The sequence below is a fragment of the Mytilus galloprovincialis genome, chromosome 9, assembly GCF_965363235.1.
Source record: "Mytilus galloprovincialis chromosome 9, xbMytGall1.hap1.1, whole genome shotgun sequence".
NCBI lineage: Eukaryota > Metazoa > Mollusca > Bivalvia > Mytilida > Mytilidae > Mytilus > Mytilus galloprovincialis.
Window position 1 is genome coordinate 42,202,375 of NC_134846.1, and position 16,406 is coordinate 42,218,780.

Below are 16,406 nucleotides of genomic sequence, written 5' to 3' on the forward strand. Positions count from 1 at the left end.
TGAACTACTATATCACAAGCAAGTCGATACTGAAGTTGTGAGCTCAAATCCTGCATGGGGCAGATGCGCTTGAAATCAATCCCGCATTGGGCAGATGAACTCGATTCCAATTTTAATTGAATATAATTGTGAGTTTTTGGTCGGTGGTCCTCTCCGGGCACTCTGTTCTCCTGATTCAACTGAGCTTCTCAAAAAAACGCATTATAGTGATAATAGTGTTGAAAGTAGCGTTAAACATCAATTATTCAAATTTTAGTATCTATGATAAACGTATTTCTTCTTACTTGAGATAAACGATACGACCGATACGTTTAAGTATGTATCATACATTCACTTACATCTTGAAATTGACAATGAGGGTTGTTTGGAAACAAAACTCCACGACAAAAGAGATGATTTCAGCTACCAAACTTTGATTTCCATTTCTATGTTGCAATATTTCAAAAGCGGCTGGATAACGGAGAATCTCACAGCTGATACGATATTACATTACAGGCTTGCATATCATTGAATTTTCATTTAAATTTAAAGAGGTTTCTCTAGGTACTCCTGGTGCAACCGCCAATACAAATTAGTTGTCAGGATACAAAAAAGGACAAAGAAAGTGACGTGTAACACCAATAATCAATAAACGATTTATTTCCTACTACGCAAATAAATACGCATGAATATATATCTAGGTCGAACAAAGGTATGGTCTAGCAGTATTATGGTTGTCCGACACTTACCAGTTCTGTTCCATAATTCGGAATGGTTGTGATCTTTTTAGATTGTGACATTTCTACATTTTCTAGTACACTGGAAAAAAAATGTCGACATTTATTTTTGTAAGCACATATGTTATATACAGCTATGCCTCTAGCGAGATACGTCAAAAGTACGCATATTGAAATGTAGAAATACATTAATTTGATACCTAAAGCATTTAAATTAGAATGAGAAAATAGATCTGAACTGCAGAAACATTTGTATGATTCTATACTTATTATCAACAATATATGAAAAGAAAAATATTCGTTTGACCATAAAATTAAAATTTTCGAAATTTTCCGTAAAAGATGCAAACGATCGGTACACATTATACCCCTCAATTTTAGAATCGACTGAGAAATCCATCAGGGTATTATATTTAATCATTAATTCTACATCATGGTATTTATATTAATTAGGTATAAACAAATACATTAAACGCATATTTTTTCATGGTTTATATAGATATAAGAAGATGTAATATGAGTGCCAATGAGACAACTCTTCATCCCATCACAATTAGTAAAAAGTAAACCATTATAGGTCTAAGTACGGCCTTCAAACGGACCCTTGGATCATATTAAGCTGCAAGCTATGAAGGGCCTCCAAAATGACTTGTATAAAACCATTCTAACAGGAAAATCAACGGTCTAATGTATATGCTAAACGAGAAACAAGAAACATTTATAAACCACATGAACAAACGGCAACTACTTAACAACAGGTTTCATATGTATGTTTTCAGAGATTATCAATCGACATTCACTAAATCTTCTTGTGACGAATTTCTATCTTTAAAACGTATTTACAGGCTCGAGCTCGAGGGACGAAAGATACAAGAGGGACAGTAAAACTCCTCTCGAAAATAAACTGACAACGCCATGGCTAAAAACAAAAAGGCAAACAGACAAATATTAGTACAGAAGACACAACATAGAACCCTAAAGACTAAACAACACGAACCCCACCAAAACTAGGGGTGATCCCAGATCCTGCTCCACATGTGACATCTGTTCAACACTTAATTCGCGCTTTATACCCTGTTTCTTAACAAAACTTCATCTGTATAAGTAAACACTCGAAAAATATCGCATTTTATTTTATTGTCCCCTCGAATCAAAATAACACAATAACGACCATTAAAAACAAATTATATTTTACATAACTCCAGTATAATCGGATCACTGTGATTTTGATTTGACTTGTTATTTGATATCAGGTCTTTTTTCAATAACAAAAAAACTGTACATTTAGTGGAAGCGAACGGCTCCAAATTTGATCTAAAGTTTTAAATCTTTATTTTGGTAGAAACTACATTCATTTATACATATATATGTACAAGTCTAAATTGAAAACAACGTTCAAACCTATGATTGCGGTTGATAACAACTGCATTTTTTATACGTGTGTATGCAAATCAAATTTCGTGGTACGGAGTCCAACTACAGCACATACAACGTTTTCCAAAAGACCAAAAAATTGAAAAATGATATATATGCAACCCACCTTTCAGTATTTTCCACAATTGCACATAGTATCGTCACATTCAAGTTTGCTATCTGTATGTTTTGTTTACCAATTGTGCTCTTGATCTTCAATCCATCAATGTATGCTTTCAAATTGCCTTCTAACCGACCATCACTTAAGACACTATTTAGCTTTTCACGTTCAATTCTTCCGTGAAAGTCACACTGCATAATAATGGACTGATATTCATTGATCGATATATTTGAATGGCATAGTGTAATCCCATCCTCGGCCAGTATTGACGAAACATGATTTATAATAATATCATTTTCTCGAATTGCTTTATATAGAGCTCTAACTAAGCAGTATCCTTCCGGAAAATCTTGTAAGGGATGTCCCTGTGGCGTAACGGACAGCTTTAAACCTGGAAAAAAATATTGAAACTATCAGTCAGTCTTTTGATTATTACCACCATCCAGACTACATGCAATGGCTGCAGTCCTCCAAACCTACAAAATGTATTGTGTTATTATAACATAATACAGAAAAGCAACCAGGCTCAATGATTTACCAGGGAATGTAGCTTGCATACATCTGGAATTCGTGAAACGAAGTCACAATTAAGGCCTATCTAATTGACATGAAAGTTACGATTGTTTGAAAGTAGTCGTTTAGGGGACTATTCACCAATTTTTCATTAACATTTTGTAGAATCAAACATTTAGCGATTAAAATCAAATAGTCCATGTCTTTATCAAATAGAATTTAACTCTAGTATTGTAAAGAAGTTTTCATATTCCTTCTTTTCAAGTTTGTTCATAGCTTGGTACTTTCGTTGAAATTTTCTCTAAAAGTGTTTCCAAAATAACCCAAAGCACTATAAATCTTGATATACATGTTTTTTTCGCATATTATTGAATATCTGAGCCATTTGTGTTACAAGTATCTTTCGTGTGACTGTTAAATGGTTTGTTTATTCCGATGACCTTTTGAATGATTACAAATTTTACACCAAACGACACAAAACACTTAAGAAGCTCAAAACTGGCCATCAGAGAGCAATATCAACTGTTTAATATCACTTTTTATGTATTAGGTTTTCTCTAATTTCTGCTAACAACAAATAGTTAATCTTTAGTCAACATGTTACAAAAAAGTACTTTTTATTCTAGCATACTTATTTTCATCTATACTCAATCGGACTAACATGTTTTACCAGTATCTACATTTTACCTCCTTTTCTTTGATAGTGTCATTATAAATGTATGTAGTCTACAGTAGGTATTTTAATGTTCTCTGACAGAAAAAAGAGAGATTCGTCCTTACTTTCAACTTTTAGATTTACAAATCTTCTGTTAAACCCTTAAAGCGTATGATCAATTGGACCTAACTCTTAGAGCTATATTTTTTAGAAAACACAAAGCAATATCAATATACTCACAGTACTGACTATGTCCTTTATCCTTGTCAACATCAGATGCCATGTCTGAAAATAAAAAAATAAAGGTAACAGTAGTATACCGCTGTTCAAAACTCATCAATCCATGGACAAAAAACAAAATCGAGGTAACAAACTAAAACTGAGGGAAACGCATTAAATATAAGAGAAGAACAATGACACAACATTAAAATGTAACACACACACAGAATAACATACTACACGTTAAGTATCACTGGTTTCCAGTTATTTCTTTTTTGTTTAATTGATAAATTTTATATAGATATATATATATGTTTCTTTGGGACGAAATTTCCCAAGATTAAACATGTATTTATTATTCAACAAACATTTACATCTGAGCTGGGACTGATCTTTTTACCGAACCACTTTGTTTCTCAGTATATTGATGCCCATAATTCTCTCAGACCCCAAAAAAAATATAATAATATCGAGATGGTTATGTCATATCGACAGGATTGTACGTCGCAGTGTTACTGTTGTGAATAACAGACGTTAAATTGAGAGTACAAAATATCATCTTTGCAATAGAATTTTTTTCACACTTTTAACTAGAATCTATCAATGTTACACTTTTAATTTCAATTGAAACCTGTTCGTCTTTCGCGAAAATATATCTAGTAATTATTGTAGATTGTCATGAATGAGAGATAACTAGATATGTTGGGATAGAAATAACACAATTATATAGAGGACTTGCAATAGTTTTTCGAAGGAAATTGTAAAAACTTAATAGAAGAGTCCCTTAGAAATGTCACACATGATGGTATAATATAATATTTGTTAGCTGTATTTGGCAAAACGTTTAGGAATTTTGGTTCTCAATGCTTTACAACTTCCTACTCTATTTGGCCTATTTAACTTTTTTTGATTCGAGCGTCACTGATGAGTCTTTTGTAGACGAAACGCGCGTCTGGCTTATATAAAAAAAAATAGTCCTGGTATCTATGATAAGTTTATTTATGAACTTTTGTTATAAAAAAGCCTTCTGGAAAACGGTTAAATTTCGTTTTTGAAAAATACAAATACTCACATCATATAAACCAGGATTAAAATTGTCCATACCTGACGCACATTTCGTCTACAAAAGCCTCAGCACTGATGTTCGATTTCAAAAATTTAAAATGACAAATGAAGTACGAAGTTAAAGATCATTGAGACCCAACATTTCGAAAAGTCTTGAAATAAAAAGGTAATCTATCCCTGGGGTAGAAAATCCTTAGTATCTCGATAATGTAATGTTTGTGTACACATGTTGTTTACAATTATGACCATGTTAATACAAATGTATGTCAACACAGTGTTGACTACTAGGCTGGTACTTTTTTCGAGTTGAAGCCTCCTTCGAAGTAGTATCTACCAAGTTGTAAATAAACCCAGCATATATACCAAGATTAAAATTGTGTATGCCTGATGGGAGATTTATCCTAAAAAAGTCATCAGTGACGCTTGAATCTAAAAATCTGAAGCAATACGAAGTTAAAGACCATTGAGGTCTCTACATTCTGTAAGTTTTTGCCAAGTACAACACGGTAGCCTATTGCTGGGATAGATATCAGGATTATAATTGTGAACGCCAGACGTGCGTTTTTTCTATAGAAGTTTCTTCAGTGACGCGCGAATTAAAAAGTATAATGGCGATATTGTGTTTGATCTCATTACTCTTGCACGAACTGTTAAATCAAAATGACTTCAGACAGAAAATTAACACGATTACAGACAATTATATCAAGAATAAAAGGCTTCGGACAATGGTCTTAAGATAACTTCATTTCACAATGGCAGTATATTACAGTAGTAAAATGTGTCAAATATCAGACGAGATATATACACGGTGTGTCAATGTGTCACAATAGACAGCAATATTGTAAAAGTCATGAATCTTGAAATTAATAAAAGATAGGAATCAAGAAAGCTGTCTGATACATTGTCGTAAAGTTGCAACCACTGGGTGTTATTGTGTTACAACATTCCATTATAAAATAAGTCAAATGGTATATTTATGATCACAAAAGTATTGCCAATTAAAACCCTTTCTATCAAATGGTCCTTGACGAGTTGCAATCACACGGCGTAATTGTGTTTCAAAATTGAAAAAAAAACTCTACTAACAACTATAAAGAAAATGACTGTAAAATTAACATAATTATAAAAAAAAGTCTTAATAGTTTTTACCGAGAAAAGTCGTAGACTCGTAGTCTTTTAAAACAGTCATGCTAGTTTAACCTTTCTCGTGAAGCTCCATACACGTAAGACTATAAGTGTTGTAACTAACAATTGGAAAGGATTCCCTTATTGTTCAGCAACTTAAAATTATGAGCAATGTGATGGACCATCAGATTGGGGGTATTTTCTGACATCTGGCCTTTGTCAGTTAAATCTTGTATGTTAATTTTTCTAATTTTATTTTCTATATATGTTTCAGAGTTTAATGTGAACTAGTACATAATATGTTTGTTTAGATGCCAGGCGAAGCCTGCCACGCTTTGTTAAAGACACATTGGTGGCGTATAAATGCAAAACAGTTGCTTCCCTACATGTTGAACATTATAATTAACAAGTTTGAGCTTTCTAAAACGCTATGGACTGCTTCGCTCTATCCTACTTTAAGGTAATATGTGTGTATATGGTTGTTAATTTAGTTTTGAAAATGATGTATTTTAAGATATTGATTGATATAAAATTGATGTCTTACACTTGGAATATCAGTTTGTTCACTTTACTTTAATTGAAAATTAAAACATTTACAAATAGACCATGGAGGTGTGCCTAAATTTCCAGAAGTTTTAAAATACAGATAATGCATTTTTGTAAACATTATTTAGTAGATTAACAATATTGAATTTAAGTGTGCTATATATAATTAAATGAACATGAATAAATGCCAGTTGATTGGAACTGAAACACACATAGTTAATTTTATAACATTTGAGGTCTTATCCTGAGACGAGAAAAATCTGAAATTCTTTATCTCATTTAAGCCAATACCTGCTGCTGTATCTCAGTCGTATCATCAAGCAAGCAATCATCTATATGTGATAAATCTTTATTTCAAGATGGCGTGTATATCGAGTGAAACTAATAGCTTAGCACCGTCATGCGAACAGACTTGGAGTAATTGTAATTGTAATCATTTATCAGCTGTAACATATAACAATTTCTCAAGTAATCATCATGATCATTGTAATAATTAATCAACCAAAAATCTGATTACATGTAATTTAATTTAATCAATTACATTTCAAAATACCTTGTAATCCTGATAACTATTTGATTACATTCTGATAACAAAATCTTAAAATTATGTGAACATATTTAAGTTGTACAGGTGTATATCTAAACATACAAAAACAACTTCAAACTTTTTGACACATCTCAAAATAAGGATTATTAATATATGTATGATTTATAAGATATATTTGAGGTTAATAAGGACAATTAGGACCCTGAGTTTTATGATTATCAAATAAATCAAAAGAAATATGAATACATGTAATATTTGTGACAAATTCATAGGATTCCAAAATGTGTATTTCTGATATAATCCAGATTTGGAGTGAACATGTTGAAAGGTTATAATAAGCATTCAGAATTTCTTGATATAATTTTTCCAGGATTTTGTTTTTTACTGATAATAGGTTTTCATTGTAAAATATTATGGTAGTATTAGTTTATGCTTAATTGATTCATTTACTTCTTTATCAATAAACTGTTACAGATTTAAAAGTGCTAGTTAGTCTAATTAAAAAGTATACTAGTAATACATATATTCACAATTAAAAAAGGTTTATTTGATAATGATTGTATTGTTCATGTTTAACTCTTCTTTAATACTGAATTATAATCCTTTTGTTATAATAGTGATTATTGTCACCTTTAAATTGACAAGAAGAAGACCAATTAAGGTATGCTTTTATTTCAATTACCTATTCTGTACCTTAGAGTAATATGATAAAAGATGAATGAAAAATTATCTTATTGGTAACAAATTTGACCAACATGTTGTTTAAAATAAACAACTGTTGGTATATTTAATATAATATAAAATGCAATGATTATCAAACATTCCTTTTACAATTTTTAGATATGTTTTTGACTGATACATTTTAACTGAAATACATATAAAATCTGAAAGTTGTCAGAAAAACCTAAAAACAAACCTTTATGCAATGGAAGTAAAATATATTTCAAAGATTAATAATTATAAAACGGTAAAGTTTAATCGTACTATTGACAAAATATTGAATTTAATCAATGACATTGAAGTAATTGTACCCATCTCTGCATGCGCAGCAAATACTGTTCGAATTATCCAGGACATGTAAAGAATTAGAAAAAAAAGGTATAAACCCGTTTAGAATACAGGCTCAAGCATTTATTAATTGTCTTTTAAACAAAGAAACCGCCATATCAATAATTCCTGAAAATATTGAAAAATTTACATATTTTCAGTATGCCCCTCGCTTACTATTAATATTTAAAAAATATTGTTCTATTAGAGTAAGTTTATGTTGTTTGACGAACCAAACTGGTTACCATAAACCATTCAAGGAATTTTTTTCAAAACACAAAATTGAATAATATAAGTACTATTTATTTTGATGAATATGTTTAACAAAAGTTAAAAAGGGATTATGTAAATAAATATCTTCCAGAAACACACAAGTATAAATCCAAGATTGATCACATGATCATTAGAAGAGTGGTTGTATTCCCTGAGTTTTCATCGGATAGAGAGCATGCAACCCCTGGTTGGTTTTTTTTTTAAATATTGGTATGCGATAAAAGGACATTGATCAAAATCTACTTTTATATAGCACAACCGCTATTTGAACAATTAGGTTTCTTCATTAGAAATGTAACACTTTATGGTCACTTAGCGTGAATGGAAACTGTTAAAAGCAGTAAGATTATGGCTTACCTTGCATTGTTGTGATTTTTAGTCTTTGCTTCCTATCTTAAAAAGCAAGAAAGCGAACGACATAGAAATAGCTTTGGAAACATTTAGGGGTTCAACCAAATCATAAACTCTGGGGAAAAATTACTTACATACTGACACAAATAAAAAATAAAAAAATATCCACACTGATCTGCGTCTACACTTTATTTTATAATTAAAAGTAGCATAATCTGAAAATAAATACAATCGAATACTGCGATAAAACTACTTCAATATATTACATTCACTCTGTTTACCTTATTGCCATCAGTACCACACATTACCATGTTAATACTTAATGTTTTCTTAAAACACTTACCAATAGATTTTCATCAGCACAAACACTGTTTATATTGGGGGAAAAAAATCCTATTTCACAATGTACATGTAGGCTTATGTTGAACCTGCAAAACGAAAGCGTAAAATTACTTAAAATAAATGAAACGTCGAAATAAGTGTAGTTTGATTAATAAACCTATCATACATGTAGATACCAGGATTGAATTTTTAAAAGATATGCAGTGTTTTATGAGATGATTTATATTTGCACCCAAAATATTATTTACGAAACATTTAATTTTCTAAAAGTGCATATTTTCTGCATAAAGTCAATAACTATGTAGACTTTTGAAGCCAAAACTTTATATTATCTAATTACGCAAATGAAAGATCCGAAAACTACACAAATACAGAACAACATTTTTCTAAAATTTTAGCAAAACTTCATATTGACAATTTTTTTTCCCTTATTGCAATAAATGAATTTAAAATATCTGTCATTTTCTCCCTACCCAATTAATTCTTTTTACCTTATAGGATGTGGACCGGTCGTTGTTATGGAGTTTAATGAAATTTGATTGGATTTAGTTATTATAAGCTTACAGTCAAACAGTATTTTTTTTCCTACACGTATATCAATTAAATCAGAACATTCATGAATGTGTTTAATAACTTCAATTACGTTCAAACAAGACACTGGACGAGTCTATGTTATTTTTGTGTCAATGAGACTAAAGGTATGAAAGGTAATGATAGCCACTTCTTATATTTGCACAAAATTTTCCACCCATAGAGAAGCAAACATTTTTTTGAATAGCCTATTCAGGACAGCAAAAACAAACAAATAATTTGTTGAAAAGAAATGCTAAGATACATTAAACGCATGGTTAAACCAGGTAGAATTTATTGTTTATCTTCACATACAAAAAACATTCAGCATCATTATGATGTTATTATTACAATAAATCCCAAACAAAAGTAGTCAGTAAATAAAGCCAAAGTATGTCCGGTTTGCCAATTTGGGACAAAACATTTCAATACAATCGTTAAAAGTAAATTTCGTCTACCTCAAGAAAATCTTGGCAGTAGTATTATGTATGGTATAAATATAAATACCAATCACCATTTGGTATCTTTAAGAAAAGATATAAGACCTTGAAAATGTAACTGAACTAGTTCGCGTGACCAATTTGAACCCGATATGGATTAAAGTAAAACAGATTAGAAAATATTTATCAATACTTGACCTGCGTGCTTTAGACATTGTTAGACGTGAGAATATCTGTGTACTAGTATCTTTTTTAAAGCCTGTTCCGACATGATATCTAAATGTTTGCAAGTGCAGGGACTCAAAATTAATTAATTTTAATTTCATTACATACTACCGTCGTTTTTACAACCAATGATATTTTATGTTTAATATATATTACAGTAACGAACAAAACACAATTATAAACCGAGATATTCTGCTAAAAAAGAGAACCCCCTCCCCAAATAAAGATTTATAAATTACAATAGCAATTGAACTGAATGGAAAATATAATATGCAATGAAAAGTGCACTTTGTAAGTATATGCAATGACCAAAAGGGCCAATAAAATAAGCAAAATCCATCTAAGGTCAGATTTGCCTGAAGGAGTTGAAACATTAGCCTAAATTCTAATGTTTTCATTTTTGTTCAACGCCTAGTGGCAAATGTGAAATGCACAAGAACAATTTAACAAAATATGTATGAACAGATGTTAATTGAATGCAAGCGAATTGCCTACACACTACGGAATTATTGACTGAAAGACTGAAAATTCATTGCTCAGTCTGTCAAGTCAAAATTACTGTTACAGTTTAAAAGAAAGTTTACTTGTGCTAGTAATGAAATGTTAACTCGCATTAGTATGTTGGCATGACTATGTGTCCTCTGTCATCCCTCATTTGCTTCATTTTGTACTCAAACTAGTAATTAGTTATCAAAGGTACCAGGATTATAAAATTATTATTATCATTAACAAATTTTTAAAACAGAGAAAATTTTACTTTAAATTTAGAAAATGAAGGTACAGACTATCAGTCATTAACGTTATTGTTTAAGAGATTAATTGAGGTGGGTTTTTTTTCAGATATACAAGTGGCAACAGCAATAGCACGAGGTACACAAAGATTATTTTCATTTTTTTCAGAATTTTACGGAACGATATTTTGAGATATTTCATGCGAATGAAAAATAGTGCAATTGAATATGAGAAAGAATCTTTTGTGAATGAACATATTTTGTAACAACTACCGCACGATTGTAATGTGGTATTTGGATCAAATTGAACAAATTTTAATGATACTACTAGTACTTGACTTTCAATCTAAGTACAGTTGACATAGAAATCTCAAAGAATGCTTGTCCAACAGGAAATAACTCGAGGCATGAAGGACATATAACGGAAGGGTTTATAAATCGAAAGAGGCACACTTTAAATGGTTAAACTTGAACTAAATCATAATAAAGAAAAGCTGACACTAAATGGAATCGAGTTTAATGTAATAAAAGTAAAATTACAAAAACACTGCATTCTGAGGAAATTCAAAACGGAAAGTCCCTGATCAAAAGATAAAACACATCAAGCGAATGGACAATAACTGTCATATTCCTGACTTTGTACAGACTACTTATAAAGAATCCGCGCCTTCAGACACTGTTTTATCTACAGATGAAATTCAGCGCAAGATTTGATAGCGATATTATAAAAATCGTTGAAACACCATCTTATTTTGGGTCTAAAATAAGAATAAAAATAAAGTATTCCAAGTATCAATTAAAGTTTGTTTACAGTATGATAATTCTTCATAAATTTGCAAAACTCAAGTGATTTTACTTGTCAAAAGGGATGACTCTAAAGTGTGTCTTATCACTAGAATGTTCGATTACAAGGACAACTGCGAGTTCACAAAATACTTGTGTAAGCTCGTCATAAACACATCTTGACCTTACACTTAACACTTCGATCGGGTAAAACTTAGAAAGGACGGTATGTAAAACAAGACTAGAAAAATGAATCGGATCAGTCTTTAGAATTTGAATGCATGAGCGCTAGCAAAATGTGAATTGATAATCGAATGTCCTCCACATCGTGAAGTAGTGTTAAAGTGTTAACATATTTATTTCTTAAAATTGCTTGAAATAGTAGTATATTTTCTTGTAATCGCCTTACTTACTTTCTTTTATTTTAATAATGATCTGTTAAAAGGTAGCTCTTTAGTTCATGAATGAAATTTGATAAAACGCAGTTACCTTTTTTCAATTTGATATGTAATTAGATTTCCTGTATACATTTCCGTTCAGTTGTTCTTTTTTATTTATCATGTGAACAATGTTTATTTTATTTTAAACCAAAGACCACAACAAAGGTGTCTAAAATCGTATAAATGAGCGAGTATGCCAATAAAGGTATAATAGATCTGGTGAGTTCTGCAATGGTGAATTGTCAAATATCAAAAAGGAAATCGGTCTACGTTTTAATAGAATATAGAATATTTAACAGAGGAATATGATTAATATGAAAAACTTCCAATACAATTGAAGAAATTTTTGTGTTTTATCTTATTATTAGTACTGTGTATTTTCCAAATAAGGACTCTCTTTCTTTTGATTTATTTGTTATTTTATTTTACTTAATCATATAAGGTAATATATCCGTTATATAATTGAATAAACAAAATATTTGAAACAATACAAGAAACCATGACCCAAATATATCTGTTAAAATACTGGAAGACTATAAGTACAAACTAATTAGATTATCCTCTTAATTTCTTTCTAGTACTACATTTGGCAAAGTATTAAAACATGGATTCATATCATTTCTAATTAAGTCCTTTACTATCGTTAATGCTAGCAATGCAATTAACAATATCAAAATCACGAAATAAAGTAAACTTCCTTAAAAGTTTTTTTTATAGGATAGTATTTCTTGTCAGGCCTAGCTCGACTTTTCCTTGAGAAGACTATTTCCTCGGCAGGTTGCTTGGGGAAAACGTAGCATGTCAATTGAACTCGATTTGAACCCAAACTAAAGAAAATTGTAAGTAAGTAAGTAAGTGAGCAATTAAGGTAAAAAGTTAAAAAAAAAAAAAAAAAAAAAAAAAAGAGGAAAAAAGAGAGCCGTGGTGTAGTGGTTAGTACATCGGACTACTAACACAAAGGTTCCTTGTTTAATCCCTGTTTCGGAGAGAAAATTTCAGGGACTGAATTTTCGGCTCTTCCTTGACACCATTTGCGAGCAGTTTCTTGAGGAAATGATGAAAGTCCGTCGGAAGAGGACGATAAATGACTGACCCGTATTAAGAGAGAGCCATATCTCTTTCACGTAAAAGACACCCTTGTAGATTTCGAAAAAGAGTAGGCTAAGGCAGAAATCGCACCCGCAGAGTTGAAATGGATTAGTATAAGTTGAAATAACTTTTTTCCCAATCCACTATAAATAAATATGTTTAAACTAAACTAAAACTAAGTGAGCAATTTTCATTTAAATAAATCCAAACCTTAAACAACTATTACAAAATACACATATGCAGGATTGTGTTTGAAATATGGAACAAACTGATATATAAGCTATACATTAAACAGCATAATTACTATCAGTGATACCATGGCTGAGTTGATTAGAGTAATATCACAGTTGTCCTAAAGGATTTGCAGGTTATCTCACTTACAATATAATAAAACTATACATGTTGTACTCTAGTTCAGTAACAGAAAAATACACAGAAGTGGTTGATTATTATTGTCTGCTTGTTTTATGACTGATTCGTATCTGTTAATTGAATACATACAGGAAAGAGCCCAAAATGACTGAACGTCAATGTTGAAACTTAGTTGTCATGATCTATTGAAGTGCTCTGTGGTTAACATTGCAAAATGGTGTTACTGTTTCCAAAGTAACAGCTTTTCTATAAACCTTTATTCCTTGGAATTAAATAGTAAAAAGTACAATAAACACTTGTTATTACATAAGAAATTGCGTCAATTCACTTGTAATTACATAAGAAATTGCTTCTATAAAAAGTGTGCTGTTTTAAAGCTTGTTTTGAATATAAATAGTTATTTTGGATGGAAAATTTTGATCTACGAAGTTATTTAAGTGAGCTTTCATTTTTCTTGTTTAAACAGATGCGAACAGTATCAACAACTCATAAATTTATTAAGAGTTATTTTAATATTTTCAACATATGCTATATACTATTCCTTTGTTCTATAAAACTACACTAGAACACACCCGCGAAATCGCGGGCATTCAGAGCGTAGTTTAAAGTATGTAAAGTGTTGTTGGAAGAATTTTGTAAAATACAGAATGACTGGAGAATGTCAGCAAAAGTATCATAAGTCATAGGTTATTGGGGACAGGAAAATGTTTTTTTACCCTCCACCTTTATTTCCTAAGTTCCCAATTTTTGGTTTTCTATCAATTTCAAAATGAACATACATTTAGTATGTTATGAACATTTATTTAAGTAAGGAGCCTGTAATTCATTGGTTGTCGTTTGTTTATGTGTTACATATTTGTTTTACGTTCATTTTTTGTACATAAATAAGGCCGCTAGTTTTCTCGTTTGCATTGTTTTACATTGTCATTTCGGGCCTTTTGAAGCTGAGTATGCGGTATGAGCTTTGCTTTTTGTTGAAGGCCGTACGGTGACCTATATATATATATATATATATAGTTGTTAATATCTGTGTCATTTTGGTCTTTTGTGGAGAGTTGTCTTAACATGGCAATCATACCACATCTTCTTTTTTTTATGTAATCAATGAATTTTGTAAAAGATTTAATGACTGGAGAATTTCAGAAAAAGTATCAAAAGTTCACATGAATAATTTTAGCGCTTATCTGTTTATTATGAACATTCATTACTATATTATAAAGAAAGCGTATTTACTTTCAATTCTAAGTTTACTAATCGATCCATGGTGATCATTGATATAGTATACAGACCCTCTCTATTTAATAAACTCTGTGACCGCCGTGGATAGTAAACTTGAAAATGATAGCAGATAAAATTCTGAAAATACACTTTATTCGTAGTATATGTATGTTCAAAGTATACAGAAAAACGCAAACCGGAAGACTAATCTGACTTAAAATTTCGTACAATGACGGGACAATATCCGGATGCCTTTTTCTTGTTTTTCTCCTAAAATAACTCAATCTGAATAATCATATGAATGGATGACAAATGCGACTATGCACTGCACCTATAGGCCACAGAGGCGTGTTGATTAATTTATTCTGGAAAGAAGAGAAGCGACACCAAAAATGAGGTCTTCTCGTTTAATAGTATAGATATGAAAATATAGAAGTTATATTTCACATCAGCTGCTGTTCAAATAATACACCAACCTTACTTCTTCAACACACTTAAAGACAATTGGAAAAAAACTGCTTTCGAAAAAATGATAATTTAGTAAAGTTAAGATTGTTTGGACGGACGATATGTTCCTTCCGAAAGTTTTATTTTCAAAAGTCGGTCAGTGCAAAAAGGGAAATGCCCTTATACAATTAAAGTTAAACAAGCACATCTTGCCAGGGTATATTTGATATTTTTCACGTTATTCTGTTATTTCAGGGATAGCATAAAATTTAATTTTGATTATAGACATTCGCAATTTTGTTTTATAAAGCAGGTTAAAATTGTCTTTATGCTGCATAGGTTTTGAGGCGAGAGGTTTCATAAAATTGAAACTAAAAAACCTAGAATCGTTTACAGTTTTGGAGTTTTACGTCCAGACTTTAGTTTCAAAAATTGCATAATAAGTGAATTTGTTGCTTGACCTTATAATCTCCTTTGCCTTGCCTTGAAGGACAATGCATAATTTTTTTTACCATTAATGAGGGATATTATGAGATCAAAAATGAATTATATTCCTAAATATATGTCCCCAGGTCACACACATGTTTAAACTCAGTTTAAATGAGATAAGTTTACGCATTTTGGACTCCTTGACCATTTTTACGATTTTTGATACGTGCTTCCAAAGTAAACATTCAGAGCCGAATCTTATGACGATATTTTTTTTTCCACTAAAATCGTGTCTTACCAGAGGACCTGAATTAAGTATAGATCTGGATCAATAAACTTTTATGAGGCGCTGTGTCTTCAAAATTGATTATTGGAATCGTGAATAACTGGATATAGTTTGGCTATTTTAGTTTATTTTGTCACTTTTTTAATAAAATGAAAAGTATTGCGTTTCATTCAATTTATAAGCATATGGGACCAGGTTTGAATACTCTCTCATACTTATTTTTTTGTGTTTGATTTTAAAAAAAACTCATTTATCAATTAGTTTGAAACTAGCTCAGATATCACATTAACCTGGACTCCGGAAGTCGAAATGTAGCGGTACTCTCATTCAAGCTGTGAAGTAACATTATATATATATAACAAAGATTCAACTATAGTATCATAATATTTGGTATAATATTTTATGATCCGAATCAATAATAACATACTGTTAGCAAGATAAGA

The 16,406-nt window shown here is 30.8% G+C and overlaps 1 protein-coding gene across 1 annotated transcript in view; it reads right to left on the reverse strand.

Annotated features, from left to right (window-relative positions):
* LOC143046556 (uncharacterized) overlaps positions 1 to 16,406 on the reverse strand; it is a 35,212-nt gene that overhangs the window by 18,477 nt on the left and 329 nt on the right. Inside the window, exons 2-5 of the mRNA XM_076219715.1 lie at positions 8,935 to 9,019; positions 3,659 to 3,703; positions 2,257 to 2,641; positions 729 to 798 (exon numbers count right to left, since the gene is read on the reverse strand). Coding sequence (XP_076075830.1) covers positions 729 to 798; positions 2,257 to 2,641; positions 3,659 to 3,701 — 498 coding nt within the window. The 5' untranslated portion in view covers positions 3,702 to 3,703; positions 8,935 to 9,019. The remainder of the gene's footprint in view (positions 1 to 728; positions 799 to 2,256; positions 2,642 to 3,658; positions 3,704 to 8,934; positions 9,020 to 16,406) is intronic.